The sequence below is a fragment of the Prinia subflava genome, chromosome 22 (assembly GCF_021018805.1).
Source record: "Prinia subflava isolate CZ2003 ecotype Zambia chromosome 22, Cam_Psub_1.2, whole genome shotgun sequence".
Lineage (NCBI taxonomy): Eukaryota > Metazoa > Chordata > Aves > Passeriformes > Cisticolidae > Prinia > Prinia subflava.
This window is the reverse complement of record NC_086268.1, coordinates 3,913,401-3,929,950: the sequence shown is the minus strand read 5'-3', so window position 1 is coordinate 3,929,950 and position 16,550 is coordinate 3,913,401. Positions and strand designations below refer to the sequence as shown.

Here is a 16,550-nt window from a genome sequence, read left to right as displayed (position 1 = left end):
TGCTTCCCCTGGTTTTCTTCACTGCACTGCATGGGTAATTATCAAGTGACACAAATGCTGTGCTGCCACAGAGCTGCATGGCCAGACAGGCCATAATTTAGCAAAAATCAGACAGGAACGTGCTGGACTCACTGCGGGCTCTGGGGGAACCTGTTGTACTTGTGATGTTTCTCGTAGCTGTTGAAATGGAAGATGCACTCGATGAAGTGCTGGGAGAACATCACGGGGTTCCTCTTCAGCAAGAGATGCACCAGGCAGAACTCTGCAAACCTGGAGAGGAGGAGAAGAAAGAAATTATCTCTGCATCATTTCCAAAAGCCATCACAGAGCTGTGCAGGGCTCTCAAGGCAGGAGGATGGTTTTCCTCTCCACGTCTCCCTCAATACCACATTTAATTCTTGCCCAGCTCACTGACTTCCATCCTTTCCTCAGAGGGACAGACATTTCCAGCATGCACAGCACTACTTATTTTTACGGCCATTAAAGCAATCTGAGTCAGAAATAAATCTGAACTGGAATCCAGGCACAGCATTTTAATTCTTTAAATAACTCCAGCTCTGCTGTGGCTGAGACACAGTGCTCAGCAACAAGGTAATCACCAAAGGTCCTGCAAGAGCTGCAGGGCAACCCCAGGCTTGGAGAACGTGGTTTTGTCTGGATGCAGCCTCTAAACGCAGATGCAAAGGAAAAGGCTCCCACAGAAATGGGAGGAACACGGTGCTGCAATGTCTCCATCTACTGGAAAGACATTTTTAGATATGAAAAACACACTGAGAAGGAAACGTGAGTGGCAGTTGACATAAAGGCTGATGGTTCTGGAAATATCCATCTCAGATTGACTGTTCCAGGCAGAAATGAGCAGCAAGGTGTCCAATCCTCCTTTGCATCCCTAATTTCCACATGACCTCCCAACCTGAGAGAAACCTGCCCCACTCATTTCTCACATAACAGAGCAGCTGGAGACCTTGAAACCTCCAAAAACTTCATAAACATGCACTTAAAATCAGAGTGCATAATTCCTCTGACACATCACTTGACAGGTCACTCCTCTGACAATTACAACATGTGGCAGCAGCTGAAAAGGCAAGGCATGCAAAGTAAAAAAAACTAAACTCCAACAAAATATTTACTCCTAGTCCTCAAACTAACCCAGCACTTGAGACAGAGCCTGTCAGAAAACCACGAGGAAGATTTCATAAGGGTCTGTCTCAAAAAATCCCTTTTTTTCTGGATAACTGAGTCCTAAATGGAGCAGAGCTGCACATTTTGAGGACAGCCAAGGACACACTTTGAGACTTTCAGGTGACCTGGAGAGAGGTTCAACACCTCTTTGCCACCACTGCAGACTCTAAAGGAAGTACAGAGGTTAGTGGGATAATCTGCTTTATCACTGGAATTTTTCTTCACAGTCTGAAGGTGCCAAGACTCAGGTTTGGAGACATCTCTGACCTTCAACTCCTCCATCATTTCCCAGCTGAGGTTTTTACCTGGCAATATCTGGGTTGGGATCCACCAGGACACTGACGAACCGAAAGAAGAGACAATCCTTCCATTTCACAAACTCCTCCTGTGAAAAGCAGCAGAAATCAACAGGAAAACTTAGTGTGAACCTCCAAATTGTAGTCAGGCAAACGAACAAGCTGTAAAACCTCAGCCAGAGGCTCATAAATAAACCCCCAAACCACCCCAAGTAATTTGGGGGATGCTCAAAGCAGCATAAATGGCACAGGCAGCTCATCAAGGTTTACCCCAGGTATGAATAATAAAAGATAAAAATGAAAAATCTGCTCTTCCACCCCATGGGGCAGGTGTGCATTTCAACACTGTTTTCAGAGCCAAATCCACTGCAAACCTGCCCTGATGTGAACTTTGGGAGGGTAAACATCTCCGGAGCCTCTCAACATTCACACCTTCAGAACAATCAGCAGAGACAGCAGGAGAAAAAGGCGTTGTTGTGCTTGTTAGAGCCATTGATGGAGGAGTGAAACTGGAGGGAGTTCAAAGGAACCAAGATGAGAAAAGGGGCAACCATTGACTAAAAATAACCTCATTATCCAGCAGAGCCGGCTGTTGTTGATGTGACTGCAGAAAAGGCAGTAACTAAACCCAGATTTAAACACCCTTCACTTAGGATTAATTCACTGAGCCATCAGGCACGGAGCAGAGGCACCAAGGCTGGGTTTGGGCTGTGCTTCTTTGGTTTGGGTTTCTTTTGGTTTTTTGTTTTACATTATCATTTTCACATGATCCAACAGAGAAATTGATGTTCCTTTAACAATAAAAAGCCAATACAAGGTCAATATTGTGGTGTTACTGGAATAAACTCTTGCTGTCAAGACAGGAATGTTGCAGGTTGGTCACAAAGCCAGCAGGTCATACAAATGCAGAGGTCAGACTTATCTGAAGGCAGAATTTTAACTCTCTTTACCCACAGGCCCAAATAAACTCAGCAGAAATATGACCATTTCTCAGGGTGCCAAGATGCATGAACTGCTTGGCCAAAGCTTACTTCCTCCTCTAAAGCTGCTTGAAGCTATTTAGGAAACTCAGCTTAATGGAGCATTATTGAAAACTTAGATTGGTGATCTCTTTCCTGTAAGGTAACTGGAAAACATTCCTGCTAATACCACAGTGTTATAGATACATATTATAAAGTGGGCTTTTTGCAAATATTAAAATGAATGCTATCTGTGTAATGTTGGAAGGCTGTATTAATAGAATTTCTTTTATTTATGGTATTAATGAAACTTAGTAGTGTGATAAATACACGCATTTCTTAGGCTATAGCATGGAATTAAAATAAACACTGCTTTTGTTATATAATCCAGAGAATGGAAAAGACAATCAGAAACCCCCTCTGTATTCCTGGATTATTTTATCCAGATAAAGATGGTGGTGACCAGAGCTCCAGGGGAGGAATTTATTGAACCTCTGCTATCAGGGAGTGTGAGACTGAATGGAGCCACAAGAAAATTGATCTGCAAGAAAACTGGGGGGATGTGGGCCTGATATTTTTGGGCCTTAGAGATTTTAGCCTGCTGGTAGCTGCTAACTCCTTTCCCAAGGGAAAAGTTTCTTAGGAAAGCTTCTTCCCAAAACAATCTTGGCAAAACAACTTCCCCTGAACAATATTTCTGGTTCTCAGAGGAAAACATTTTGGCTGTTTCTCTGGTTTGACCAATGGCATTGGGGAGGTGTCAGTCCTGTCCACCAGTCGTGTTCAAAAAAATTAGACAATTAAAGTTTTTTTATGCCTTTTGCCTTCTGAAATATTTGGAGTCCTTCGTCTTTTGTTCACAGTGACAGAGGGGAGTTGAAAGAAAGCAGAGGGACATCTAAACTCAAGAAGAATGTTAGAATCATGCATGGAGATCTATGAATATACAACAGGCTGGTGCTTTTAAGGAACGAGCCTTTGCCAGTAAAGTCGAACTTCTGTCAGTAAAGAACTTCTGTCAGTAAAGTCGAGCCTAAATGCCAACATGTCACCCTGGTTTTGAAGACTTTTCTAAGCCTTCTGTAATGTTCTTCATATTGGAGTCAGAAATTTCACCTTATCACACTTCCTACTATAAACACTGGCCATGTTTTGCTAACTGTCTTTCATTGTTTATAAATTTCTAGGTGGGGGGAGAAAAGTGACTAACAGTTAGCTTGACCAACGTGGATTGAGAGGTGGAATTCCATCCTCCAATCCACAGGCACCATAAGAAATGTATAAAACTGAGCTTTGTAAATAAACTCGTCCTTTTTTCTTGCTTCGCTCACCAGCTTGTCCTTGTGTAGTTCTTTCCGTGTCCACTGTGACACCAACACACCCGCAACTGTTTATTAATTTAACTATTGGCTCTATTTCTGTCTCCTAACTGTCTTTTTATTAAACTTTTCTGTTGGAGTCTAGAACATCCCTCTGGCCACCCTGGAGGGTTTGGAGACCGGACAGGGGGGTCTGGGATCTGTCCAGGGGGGTCTGGGATCTGTACAGGGGGCTCAGTTAGACCCACACAGATCCCAGGAGGACACTGACTCTGAGCCCTGTCCATGGGAGTGAACACTCACATGCAGGAAGAATCACAAATCCTAAGAATTTAAAATAAGTAGTGGATGGTTTATTATAGAATATAAATATAGAAATTAGGATTCTTAGCATATGGGGCTGAAGAGACAGGATGGAGGAATTGGGGAGTGGCCCCTGTGCTCCTTGTTCTTGCTCTCGTCCCCCATCTTGTGCTGAGTTGGGTTTTAGAGATTGGTTTAGAGTAGAACTGACATGTTAGCATAGGCAGTAGGCATTGGTACAATTTTGTAAATAAAAAGTTCATTGTGGACAGTGGTTGGGTCAGGGGTACTGTACATAAGGTGTGGGGCTCTCTGAGCCGCCCAGTCCCCCGCGTGTCCTGCTCTGCTGGGGACGCCTCACAGAGCTGGGACAGAACTGAGATCAGGTTCCCTGCCAGGGAGGCCTGGCAGAGCTGGGACAGAACTGAGATAATGAAGAATAAACAGCCTTGGAAATGTGCACTGGGGACTCAGCTTGTCGTCTCTGCCTCTGGTGTGAAACACCCAGGGCAGAGAGAAGACTGAAAACCTGATTAACTCTGGGAACAGCAACCCAGGGGAAACTCCCAGGGAACAGCAACCCTGGGGGAACCCTTATTACTTTTCAATTTTTACCAAGAAAGCAAACCTCATTTTCCAAGCTAAGCTAGACCAGGGCACTCCCTGACGCTCCCAACATGACCCGCGAGGTCGGGGCTGCCTCACCTGCAGCAGGCTGGTGAGCAGGATCAGGGTGTGCCTGCGGATGAAGGGGTGGGGGTCCCGCAGGCACAGGGAGATGTTGGGCACGTATCTGTCCCCCAGCGAGGTGTAGCGCACGCACAGGTCACACAGCACCATGGCAGCGTTGCTGCGCAGCGCCACCGCCGGGGACAGCTGCAGCTCCCGCGCCACCGCCGCGATGCAGCGCTTGGCCAGCTCCTCGTGCTGCAGGCACAGCTTCCCTGGGGGGAAAGAACACTTTTAGGACTTGAAATTTTGTGTTTTTCAGATCTCATATTGCATAGGGAAAGATGCAGCGCTTGGCCAGCTCCTGGTGCTGCAGGCACAGCTTCCCTGTGGGAGAAACACCTTTTAGGATTTCAGATTTTGTGTTTTCAGATCTCATGTTGCATAGGGAAAGATGCAGTTCTTGGCCAGCACTTTGTGCCACAGGCAAAGCTTCCCTGCAGGGAGAAACACTTTTCAGGATTTGAAATTTTGTATTTTTCAGGTCCTGTGCATGGCTCTGTGTGCAAGATGCATTTCCTGGCCAGCTCCTTGTGCTGCAGGCACAGCTTCCCTGCGGGGAAAAACACTTTTCAGGATTGAAATTTTGTGTTTTTCAGGTCCTGTGCATAACCTCTATGTGGAAGATGCATTTCCTGGCCAGCTCTTCGTGCTGCAGGCACAGCTTTCCTGCAGGAGAAACACCTTTTAGGATTTCAGATTTTGTGTTTTTCAGGTCCTGTGCATAACCTCTATGTGGGAGAAGCAGTTCTTGGCCAGCTCTTCATACTGCAGGCACAGCTTCTCTGTGGGGGAAAAAACACTTTTTAGGATGTGAGATTTTGTGTTTTTCAGACTCTGTGCATGGCTCTGTGTGGAAGATGCATTTCCTGGCCAGCTCCTCGTGCTGCAGGCACAGCTTCCCTGTGGGGAGAAACACCTCAGGATGTGAGATTCTGTGTTTTTCAGATCTCATATTGCATTAGTGCATAGGGAAAGATGCAGCGCTTGGCCAGCTCGTGCTGCAGGCACAGCATTCCTGTTTGGAAAAAAACACTTTTTAGGATGTGAGATTTTGTGTTTCTAAGACCCTGTGCATGGCTTTGTGTGGAAGATGCAGTTCCTGGCCAGCTCCTTGTGCTGCAGGAACAGCTTTCCTGCAGAGAAGCACCTTTTAGGATGTGAGCTTTTGTGTTTTTCAGACCCTGTGCTGCATTAGTGCACAGCTCCAAGCTCCATATAAAGTGGAGTTAACTCTTCACACTCTGGTCAGACAAAACAATCCCTCTGGGCCTGGAGCCCAAGGACATCCAAAAGGCCTCGGGCCCCAGAATTATAAACAGAAGTGAACTGGGGAGGAGCAAACTGGGGTAAATTATTTCATTATCTGAAGCTGTAATTGGAGGATTAACCCCTAATACACAAATAGACCAAACATAACTGTGTGAAAAACTTGTGACCACCCTGGGTGCAGCCTCTGGGAGGCTCTGACTGCCCAAGGTGTATCTGTTGAAGGCCTTTAATAAATCCCCACTTTATTCTCTTTACTCTGTTCTCTGTTCTAGGTGGCCACTCCAAGGCATCACCAGAGTAGCAGAGCTGGGAGTAAATTCTCCTTCCTGACCACCCCAAGCCAGCACTGCCTCCAGAACGAGCCAGGGAAGCAATCAGGAAGTAAACAAGGGAATAAACAAGAAACTCATGCTGGAACTTGATGAGCAATCTGCACGATCTCTCAGGGAGATGGTACTTCAAGTTCTTCCAAACTCCCCTTAGACCTATAGAGTGGGTCTCTATGCCAAATTCCCTCCTTCACAGCAAACTATTTCTGTGTACAGGGTATTATTCAAAGCAGCTAAAAAGAACAGCCCCAGCTGTCATAGGCATTGCAGGGAGACACCCACCTCTGAGAGCATCACTGAACCAACCTAAAATAAAATAGCCTGCAATAGTTCTAACATCACTTCTCCCTGTTCCCAAGCTCTGCACAAAAGGATTCAACTTTCCAAAGCAATTAAGGGAAGAATAACGCTGCCTTTCTGCAAAAGAAACTTGTTCCTAACCACGGAAGTATTAAACCCCAGAAGTTGCACTTGGTATTCCTCAGAATGCTGGGAATGCAGCTGGCCAGGCTTCTCTGAAAGCAGCATTTCCTTCGTGTTGAGGAGAAAAAAATATTTGAGTGCAGTCATTCTGCTCAAAGCTGCATCAAAAGCAGCAAGTTTTCTTCACCTCTCTGGAGCATTTTGCTGCAAGTGAGATGATCCTCAGCACCCAGCTCTGAGTGCAAGGGCAGCACAGCTCAGGGGGACAATGCTGATTATTGATGATGCTGATTATTGAGCACTGTTAATGCATTGAGCACCTGGAGAAGCAGAGCTGGTTCTGATGCTTTGCCCCACTTGTTTCCATGGATATTTGCATTGCTAAAAGCTCCCAGCTGGGCTAGTGCCAACAGAGAGAGCACTGGGGCTCTCTGTCACAACTGCCAGAGCTTTACATGGAATTATTTAGGTTGGAAAAGACCTCTGGGATCACTGAGTTCAACCTGTGACTGATCCCTGCCTTGTCACCCAGCCCAGAGCACTGAGTGCCACATCCAGGGTCTTGCTTGGACACCTCCAGGGATGGGGACTCCAAACCTCCCTGAGCAGCCCCTTCCCATGTTTAACAACCTTTTCCATGGAGAAATTCCTCCTCATGTCCAACCTGGATCTCCCCTGGCACAGCTGGAGCCATTTCCTCTTGTCCTGTCCCTTGTTCCCTGTGCCAGGGAGCTGCAGAGTGACAGGGTCCCCCCTGAGCCTCCTTTTCCCCAGGATTTTGGGCAGAGCTTCACCAGAAAGGCTGAGCTACACCAAAACCCCTTTTTGGGGCACTTACCCAGAGTGATGAGTGCGTGAGCCCTGACCACGGAGGGCATGGCCGAGCCTCTGAACTGGGACAGCGGCTGGGAACTGGGAATGTCCTCACTGTCTGTGCAGGCAGACACTGCAAAAGAGCAGAGCAGGGCTGGGAACACGGCCTGGCACACAGGGGTGGCCGTAAATGCAAAGCTGGAGGCTGAAGGAGAGGGGCTCACGTTGGTCCTCGCTGCCAGAGGCCAGGATGGACTGCACCAGCAGGAAGATGTGTTTGTCCACCTTGGCTGGGCACAGCTGGGCAGCCTCGCCCAGCAGGAAGAGGTGTCTCACCTGCAGAGGGAAAGCAGCACTGCGGTCAAAAGGCAATGGCTGAGCTGGAAATTAATCCAGCAGGAGTCAGCTCTTCTCCAAAAACTCAAAATTCCCTCAGTCCTTTCCAGGCAGTGGCTGGAGAACAGAAGGGGAGGCTTTGGAACAGAAATCCTGAGTGGGTGTGTTTAATATGCACCCACACCTAATGAGACTGAAATACTCCTCAAAGCATTTCCATGCCTTTCACAAACCTCTCTCCCAAACAGCTCAACTGAGAAGTTTGAGTGCAAAAACAAGGAAAAAAAACCCCAAAAAACCCCCACGTCATTTATTAAAAATACATGGGGTGTTATCACCGTGGAGGCCCAACCAGGAACACCGACTGGGGACACAGCTCTGGGTGCAACAACAGCAGCAGGGCAGAAGACCCTGCCCTTAGTTTATTTTTCCATTATATATCTGTGTCAAGGTGACCATGGATTGGAGAAGGGTATCGCCACCTCTCCTGTCACATTGGTCCAGGAGGCTGTCATTCAGCCTCCCCTTCTCTTGGAGAAAGTATTCATAACATTGCCAATATTTACAAAACATGGTCCTGTGTTTACAATTCACCAGCGTGAGAAACTGCACGTTTCTCCTTTAATATGAATGCTTAGCAAACCAGGAAAATTCATGGCAACAGGGTGCCATATCCTTAAAGCAACTGCTGGTGTGTAAAACTGCTGAGGGCTCCCAGGCCCTTAAACACAAGAATTCATCACACACACGGGCCATGCCCATTCCCATTATCCCAGTTTTGAGCAACACCAGCTCCAAGCACACCTGCACCCTTTAAATAAATCCATAAATGGGATAATTCAAAATAATAATCCCCAAACTTACCAAGGGGTCTTCCTGCAGCTGCCCTGCTCCATCCTCTTTGAGGACTATATTGGAGATGTAGCTCTCACAGGTGGAAACCAAATCTCCACACACCTGGTTGATCTGCTCCTGTTCCGTAATTAAACAAAATTAATTCAACATTTTATTAATTAAACAAAAGGCAGCTGTAATATCTGTCCATGCATGAATCCCTAATATCAAAGTCTCTATATGCTTTTAATAATCTGGATCCCATTAAAATCAATCTGACAGTGCCTTAGAGCTTTAAAATTCTCCCTGCACATCAAAGGATGTGTGCAAGTGTCAAAACACCTTGGAAAATTTGGCTTTTAATGATCCACACGCCCAAGTTTACTTCATTATAGAAATCACACAGACTTAAACAAAAAGGATTTAGGCGACTGTTTCATGTGCACCCAACACATTGGAGGTGTCTGTGGGAATTTTTAGATGTTGCTTGAAAAAAGCAGCTCCATTAACAAAGAAAACATGATGTGAATTCCAAAGACTGGAGGGGAAACACAGGAAAAGCTGATTATCTACTACGCTGTGGGGAATACAAAGCATCATTTCTGGTTTTCCACCATCTAGAAGTGGTAATTTTAATAATCAAATACATTTATAAATGATAGGTGTTAGATTTGGTGAAGTGAACTACAGGAACATTTGCATTTCATTTTAAGCCAACACTCTGTGGTGGCTGTGCCTACAGGGAGGATTTTCTGACTGTCAATTTAAAAACCCAAAAACCATCACCCACCCTGGCTTCTGAGGCACACAGGGTTCAGGTTTGCTCAGTATTTGCTAAACTTAATTGGGATGCTTATTATAAAATAGCTGTCATCTATACTGAAAGAGAAACATAAAGCAGATAAGAAGAGAAATCATTAGGGACAGAGATCTGCATCAATTTTAGCTTCTTTGCAATTGTGTCCAGGCTGAGATCTTTATTTTATCTACAAAATATGGCCAAACTTCCCACTATGGGAGCAGAACAGAGCCATGGCATAAAACAAATGGAGGCAGAAAAAAGTGATCAGCAAGTTATTAACCCCCTGTTTGATCTCCAGGAAGGGATTTAGGAAAAATCTGTATTTCCAGCAGCTCTGATGGAGAACAGTCAGAGATTACAGCATAAATCTGTGGCTTCAAACTGGAGCAAGCACAGCAACAGGTTTCCTTTAGGAATTTCCTTCAGGAATTCTGTAAACTTGGACAGAAGGTATTTCAGGGGTGTGTGTGGGAATACATTTGAAGGCAGGAGATTTCTTACAAGCCCAGACTCAGCCACAGGATGTTCTCCAGCTCAAGTGCAGCAAAGAGCCAGAGCTGAGCAGAGCAGAGCTGCTGGAGTCAGAGCCCCTTTTTTAGAACTCCTCATCCCACAGCCTGGAGACAGCAGCAGACACCCCCTGAGTGGGGAACAGGCTATTTTAAAAGGTGTATTTTAAGTCCCACCTGTGCCTGCTCTGGTGCAGCTGCAGAGGCCTGGCAGAGCTTCTGCAGGGTCTCCACGGCAGGGCTGATCACCTCCAGGGGACACCAGGACTCCTTCAGCCACCTCTGGATGTTCTCTGGGGGTGAGATCACACATCCAACCAGCATTTTCAAAGCTTTATAAGTTTTTATTGAGGCACAGAACCTCTGCAGGTGGGCAGGGCACTCACCTTTGAGCCCCTCACAGCTGCCCCTGGGGAGGTGCTTTGCCACGTGCCCGATGACACACAGGACGTGTCCCACGGTGCCACTGCTCGTGTTCTGCTGCCTGGAAAACCAACAGAGAGCTCTGAGGCACTCCAAACCCCAGCTGAGCAAGCCTCTCCTCTGGGACATGCATTATTAAGGCAGACCTGTCAAAGCCAATGAAAACTCAGAGAGCTTGAGGAAGGAGTGGGTTTCTGCACGGATCTCGAGGTCTCTGCTGCATTTCCAGCTGCAGGACTCACAGTTGGAAGAAAAAGGTGGGATTTGAGCAGATAAAATGCAATTTGTGCACGGGCACTAAGTGAAAAATGGAGGTCAAAGCATGCACTGACCTGCTGACACTGTCCCAGGATTCAATGATCTTGGAATAATCCAGCTTGGGGGAAGAACCTGCCACCTTGGCGAGCAGCATCCAGGCTGGCCTGGAGTGCTCTGTCTCCACGTGAGACATGACACTGCTGACAAAACTGGAGGTGAACTTTTGCTGCTTGGACCACATGAGGAAGGCTTTGCTCAGGTAACGGCTGTGGGGAGGAAAGGAAAATTTAGGGAGGAACAAAGAAAACAGGAAAATCCAACATTTGCTGGGCAACACAACAAAGCTGCTACTGCCTGGCATTCCCAATGAGTATTTCCACCTTTACTCATATTTTCACTGCACACCTGGCATTCCCCACATGGATGTTGTGGTCTGGGGCAGTAAGACAGAAGGTCCAGCTGGTCCCATGACACATCAGGAAATTATAATTTCAGCAATTGTAACCAAGAGTTTCCAGCAGCTGTTATTTAACACCCAGTCAGAGAATGGCCTAAATTGGAAAGGACCTTGAAGATCATCTCATTCCAGCCCCTGCCATGGGTAAGGACTCCTTCCACTAGACTGGGGTGCTCAGAGCCCCCTCCAGCCTGGCCCTGAGGAGTCCCAGGGATGAAGGGACAGCAGAGTCACATCAGGCAGCACAGGCAGCACAGGCAGCACAGGCAGCACAGGCAGCACAGGCAGCACAGGCTGCACAGGCTGCACAGGCTGCACAGGCTGCACAGGCTGCACAGGCTGCACAGGCTGCACAGGCTGCACAGGCTGCACAGGCTGCACAGGCTGCTCCTTTCTCTGCACGACCCCCATTATCTACTCCACGCTGGGAGAGCTGTGAGACTTCTGGAGCTGCAAGGTCCTGCAGGGTCAGGAGGAAGAAGGTGCCAGGAATGTGCAAAGCCTGCTACAAAACGGCCCCGAATTAGAACAGTGACAGCTCCCCAGCCTGGCACGGCAGCACCACCAGTGCCTCATCTGCTATTTCTGAGCTGTTATGCCCTGTTGACTAATAAACATACAGCTGTCTTTAATCAATGTTGTGTCCTTGTCATGCTGTGTGTCATCCCACTGCTCCCTCTCCTTCCCACGGCAGGCAGGATAATTCGATTTGTCACAGGACAAGTAACATATTGTACATAAGAATTAATACAAGGTGATGTTCTTGCTTTATATATCCTCTCTCACTTCTGTCAGTGGAGGAACTCCTCCATTTGACTTAAATATTCATGTGCTAGCAGTGCTATCCAGCACAGGATGTAACAATGAGCATTTCAGTCCTGGGAGAGAGCACAGGTAACAGGAGCAGCAAGTGAAAACACCTGACACAAAGCAAAGCTGAACTCTGCTTGTCCATGCTCAACAGCCTGTCCTGGGAGCTGGCAGGGCAACACAAGCACCTCAACGTGGCAGCTTCCATCTCCAGAATTATATTGAGGGTTTCAAGCAGGGAATTTAAAGAAATCCCTGAGAAAAATTTGGTTTCTTGTCCTCGCACAGCAGACAGCACATGCATTAAAACTGTGTGTGTGTGTTAACTGTGGTACCTCACAGTCTGTGGCCACACAGGGAATGAGAACACAAACTCAGACTCTTATCTTAGTCCTCCAGTCAATAGGTAATTTTCTTCTGTAAAGGAAAAGTTGTGTATTCCAATGGGATTAAAAGTGAAAAAAAAACCCTCTGGGTTTTATCCCTGAATGTTAACATAGGCAAAGGGAAAAATGCACTTACCTCAGCTCCTGGCTTTCTGAACACAACAGGGAGAGCAGGTCCCACGCCAGCTGCTGCCTCTCATCACCACTCCTGGATTTATTGTAAGGTTTTATGTGTTGCAGCAGGAGCTGATCAAGGCAGTCCAAGGCCTTTTCTTGGACAGAGTTTTCTGCATCCATCACCACGGGCACCACTCCCTTCAACCAGGCCTTCTGCACCAGGACATTGCTGTGCTGAGACTGAGAGAAACCCATTTTTACATTATTTAGGGGATCCCAAATGCATGGGTAAGACCAGCAAAGGCCTCCAGGTTCAGCTACAAACTTTGAAATTTGAATTTTAATCAAGCCCAGCAGTGTGGCAGCAGGTGGGACAGGGAAACTCAGCATCACAAGGTCTTTAATCATCTCTGTGATAAATACCTGGTGTTTCTGCTAAAGTACTGCAACACTTTGTTTTGAGACTCTATAAAGAATTATAACAGGTTGGCAATAAGGCTGTACAGCAGATGATTTAGCACTTAAAAAAAAGAGCTTTGCTTAATATAAACCCTGTGCTCCAAGCCTGAGTTACAAACCCTTTGTGAATAAATAGGAAAGAAAGAAAAATATAGCATTGCTATCATCCACACATTACATCTGAAAGTGATTCAGGGTTTTTTTTAACTTGAGAAGGCCAGCAACATAAACATTTTCTTCATGACACATAAATCAACAGCCAGAAAAATCAGTGTTTCCAACAGTTGGGAGCACTCTGCATAAATCACAAGTAGGGATCAGAGTGAGTCATGACTTCCGAGTCAAAAGGTAATGAAAAGAATTAGAGCAGTCACAAAATGCAGCTCCCACAGTGAGGAGCTGATTGGTGAGGTCCCTCCTGCTCTCCCCCCTCCCAGGCGTGGCAGAATTCCCATTCCCCCTCATGCCTTGGGATTTCAGCTTTTGTATTTTTCAAACCCTGCACTGCTTTAGTGAATAACTCTGAAACTCCATGGGGAGTGTCAGCTACTGCTGACAAAACAATCAGAGGGACAAAACAATCCCTCTAGGGCTGGAACTCAAGGACATCCAACAGCCTCAGGCCCCAAAAAGTATGAACAAAGTGAGTTGGGGAGGAGCAAACTGGGGGTGAATGACTTCATTACCTGAAGCTGTAATTGGAGGATTAACCCCTGATATATAAATGGACTAAATTTGTAATTGTGGGAAAAACTCATGACCATCACCACGCTGGGAGGCTCTGACTGCCCAAGTTGTGCCTGTTTGGAGGCCTTTAACAAACCCCCCATTTCATCCTCCTGATTGTGCCCAGCCCCTGTTGTAGGTGGCCGTGCAGGGCAGGGCTCTCACCAGGAGCAGCTCGGTGATGGAGAGCAGCGCCTGCTTCCGCACCGACACCGCGGGGTCCCGGCAGCGCTCCTGCAGCACACACAGGTCCTCAGCCGTGCACAGCACTGCCCCGTGCCTCAGCACGCTCACCAGCACCTGCCAGGAAAACAAACAGCACAGCTCAGCTGGCAATCCACGCCAGGGCATCGCAGGGTTGTTGTCCCCTGAGATTCTCCTCGGGGTTGCTGTTCCCAGAGGTAATCAGGTTTTCTGTCTTCTCTTTGCCTGAAGTGTTTCACACCGGAGGCAGAGATGACAAGTTGAGTTCAGCAGTTCGTGTTATCAAGGCTGTTTATTCTTAATTATCTCTCAGTTCTGTCCCAGCTTTGCAAGGCGTCCCCAGCAGAGCAGGACACGCGGCTGGACTGGGGTGGGTCAGAGAGCCCCACACCTTATGTACAGTACCCCTGACCCAAGCACCATCCAAAATGTACTTTTTCTTTACAAAACTTTACCAATGTCTACTGCCTATGCTAACATGTCATTTCTACTCTAAACCAATCTCTAAAACCCAACTCAGCACAAGATGGGGGACGAGAGCAAGAACAAGGAGCACAGGGGCCCCTCCCCAATTCCTCCATCCTGTCTCTTCAGCCCCATATGCTAAAAATCCTAATTTCTATATTTATATTCTATAATAAACCATCCACTACTTATTTTAAATTCTTAGGATTTGTGATTCTTCCTGCGTGTGAGTGTTCACTGCCATGGACAGGGCTCAGAGTCAGTGTCCTCCTGGGATCTGTGTGGGTCTAACTGAGCCCCCTGGACAGATCCCAGACCCCCCTGGACAGATCCCAGACCCCCCTGTCCAGTTTCCAGACCCTCCAGGGCGGTCAGAGGGATATTCTGGACTCCAACAGGGGCAAAGCAAAACCACGATTTGTGCCCCCTGCCAACATCAGGCAGAAATTTATCACAACCAGAGTGAATTTTAATGATTCTGGAGTGCTGGGCAAAAATGAAACTGGAATCGTCATCCCAGTGCTCTGGAACAGCAGCTGCAGAGGGAGAATGGCACAACTTCCCCTTGAAAGTAAGCACGGCTTTCACTTGGCAGTAAGGAAGAGGGATTTGTTTTTATTCTTGATCAGAAAGCATCCAAAGATGAATTGCAGAGCCCTAAGAGGGAAGCTCAAACGGGTGTGTGAATTGAGGGGGAAGAGCTGGGGTGAAGAGGACTAACAGGAAGGCAGGCAGCAGCAGACACCTCTTTTTTAAAACAAGGAAATTTCCATTGAGGCATCTCTCTTTAAAAACTAATGCCTTCATTAAAGAAACGAGCAGCAAGGAAAGCAACACAGAGCTCAAAAAGAGGCTGGATATAACCTAATCCCTTTGCTAACAAGGTCAAAACAAACTAAGCAGCTAATATGCTTCAGTTTATGAGGAAGTCTCTTAATTGAAATGCCTATTGACATTTGACAAGAGCCTCTCCTTGCAAATGACGGAATAACAGAATGCCAGCAAGGGTACTAGAGAAATTTCCATCATTATGCCTGCATTATTTACTTATCAGGAGCTAGTAAACAAGATCTTTAATGCCTTTAAGGCACTCTGCAGGGAGAGCAGGAAGCTACAAGTGGGCAAAGTGACGGAGTTTGCAGCAAAGCTGTGGCCTGGGTAATTATTTACCAATTTTGGGTAATCACTGAGAGCAGGGAAGGATGCAAACCTCACCCTACCTGCAGAGCAGATTTCCTCACGTTGGTTTTCTCATCTCCAGCTCTCATTCTCAGCATGGCCATGACTTCTTTTCCTGTCCAAAATGAGGACAAAAAGGATTTACCCCCACGAAGAAGGAATTACCCACAGCACCATCCCAGGATGGTTTGGGTGGAAGGAACCTTAAAGCTCATCCAGTGCCACCCTTGGGACACCTGCCACTGTCCCAAGGTGCTCAGAGCTCTTTCCAAGCTGGCCTTGGACACTCCCAGGGATCCAGGGGCAGCCACAGCTTCTCTGGGCACCCTGTGCCAGGGCCTGCCCACCCTACAGCAGCACAAACTCAGTGCAAAAACAAACTCAAATGGTTCCCAAAACTTTCAGAAGGACTGAATAAAGCACAATTAAAATCACCCAGAACAATCCAGAATGAGGTGTAAGCCAGCAGGAAAAACAAACCCAAACGATTTCCCCACTTCTTTCATTTGAAAATGCATCTTAATATATCACAAAGGGAAATGATGGAACAAATTACTGGAGACACGCAGAAAAAAAAGAAAAAAAAGAAAGGTGAATCTGTAATTTCTGACCTCTATTTGCCTACACAAAGGATGTCAGGCTACCTTCAGAGTCTGAGAGCTCATGAGATGAGTCAGGCACACTGAAGAAAGGCTCAGGTAACCCTGATACCCTGGGAAGAGCTCAGACAAACAGAGCCAGCACAGAGCCAGGGGAGGCTCTGCAGAGCTCCCAACACCCACAACCCCCAGGGAGTTTTGCTCCACACAGCATCAACGTGAGAACTTGTGTGTGGTACAGAGGGGAAATGACTCCACTTATGAATTCCTCGAGGCTGCAGAATGGCAGAACCACCTCAGAGAACACATCTCTCTTCCCTGGATGCCATGTTAGGGCTCAAGTTCTACTCTGCACAGCCAT

At 46.9% G+C, this 16,550-nt stretch overlaps 1 protein-coding gene across 6 annotated transcripts in view; it reads right to left on the bottom strand.

Moving 5' to 3' along the window:
* Positions 1-16,550, bottom strand: part of NCAPD3 (non-SMC condensin II complex subunit D3) — a 33,589-nt gene that overhangs the window by 7,638 nt on the left and 9,401 nt on the right. For all 6 annotated transcript variants that reach the window (XM_063417744.1, XM_063417745.1, XM_063417747.1 and 3 more), the window contains exons 14-25: positions 15,632-15,705; positions 13,908-14,042; positions 12,577-12,797; positions 10,862-11,053; positions 10,493-10,590; positions 10,284-10,399; positions 8,826-8,933; positions 7,850-7,961; positions 7,651-7,758; positions 4,765-5,003; positions 1,488-1,567; positions 133-270 (exon numbers count right to left, since the gene is read on the bottom strand). In XM_063417744.1, coding sequence (XP_063273814.1) covers positions 133-270; positions 1,488-1,567; positions 4,765-5,003; positions 7,651-7,758; positions 7,850-7,961; positions 8,826-8,933; positions 10,284-10,399; positions 10,493-10,590; positions 10,862-11,053; positions 12,577-12,797; positions 13,908-14,042; positions 15,632-15,705 — 1,621 coding nt within the window. The remainder of the gene's footprint in view (positions 1-132; positions 271-1,487; positions 1,568-4,764; positions 5,004-7,650; positions 7,759-7,849; positions 7,962-8,825; positions 8,934-10,283; positions 10,400-10,492; positions 10,591-10,861; positions 11,054-12,576; positions 12,798-13,907; positions 14,043-15,631; positions 15,706-16,550) is intronic.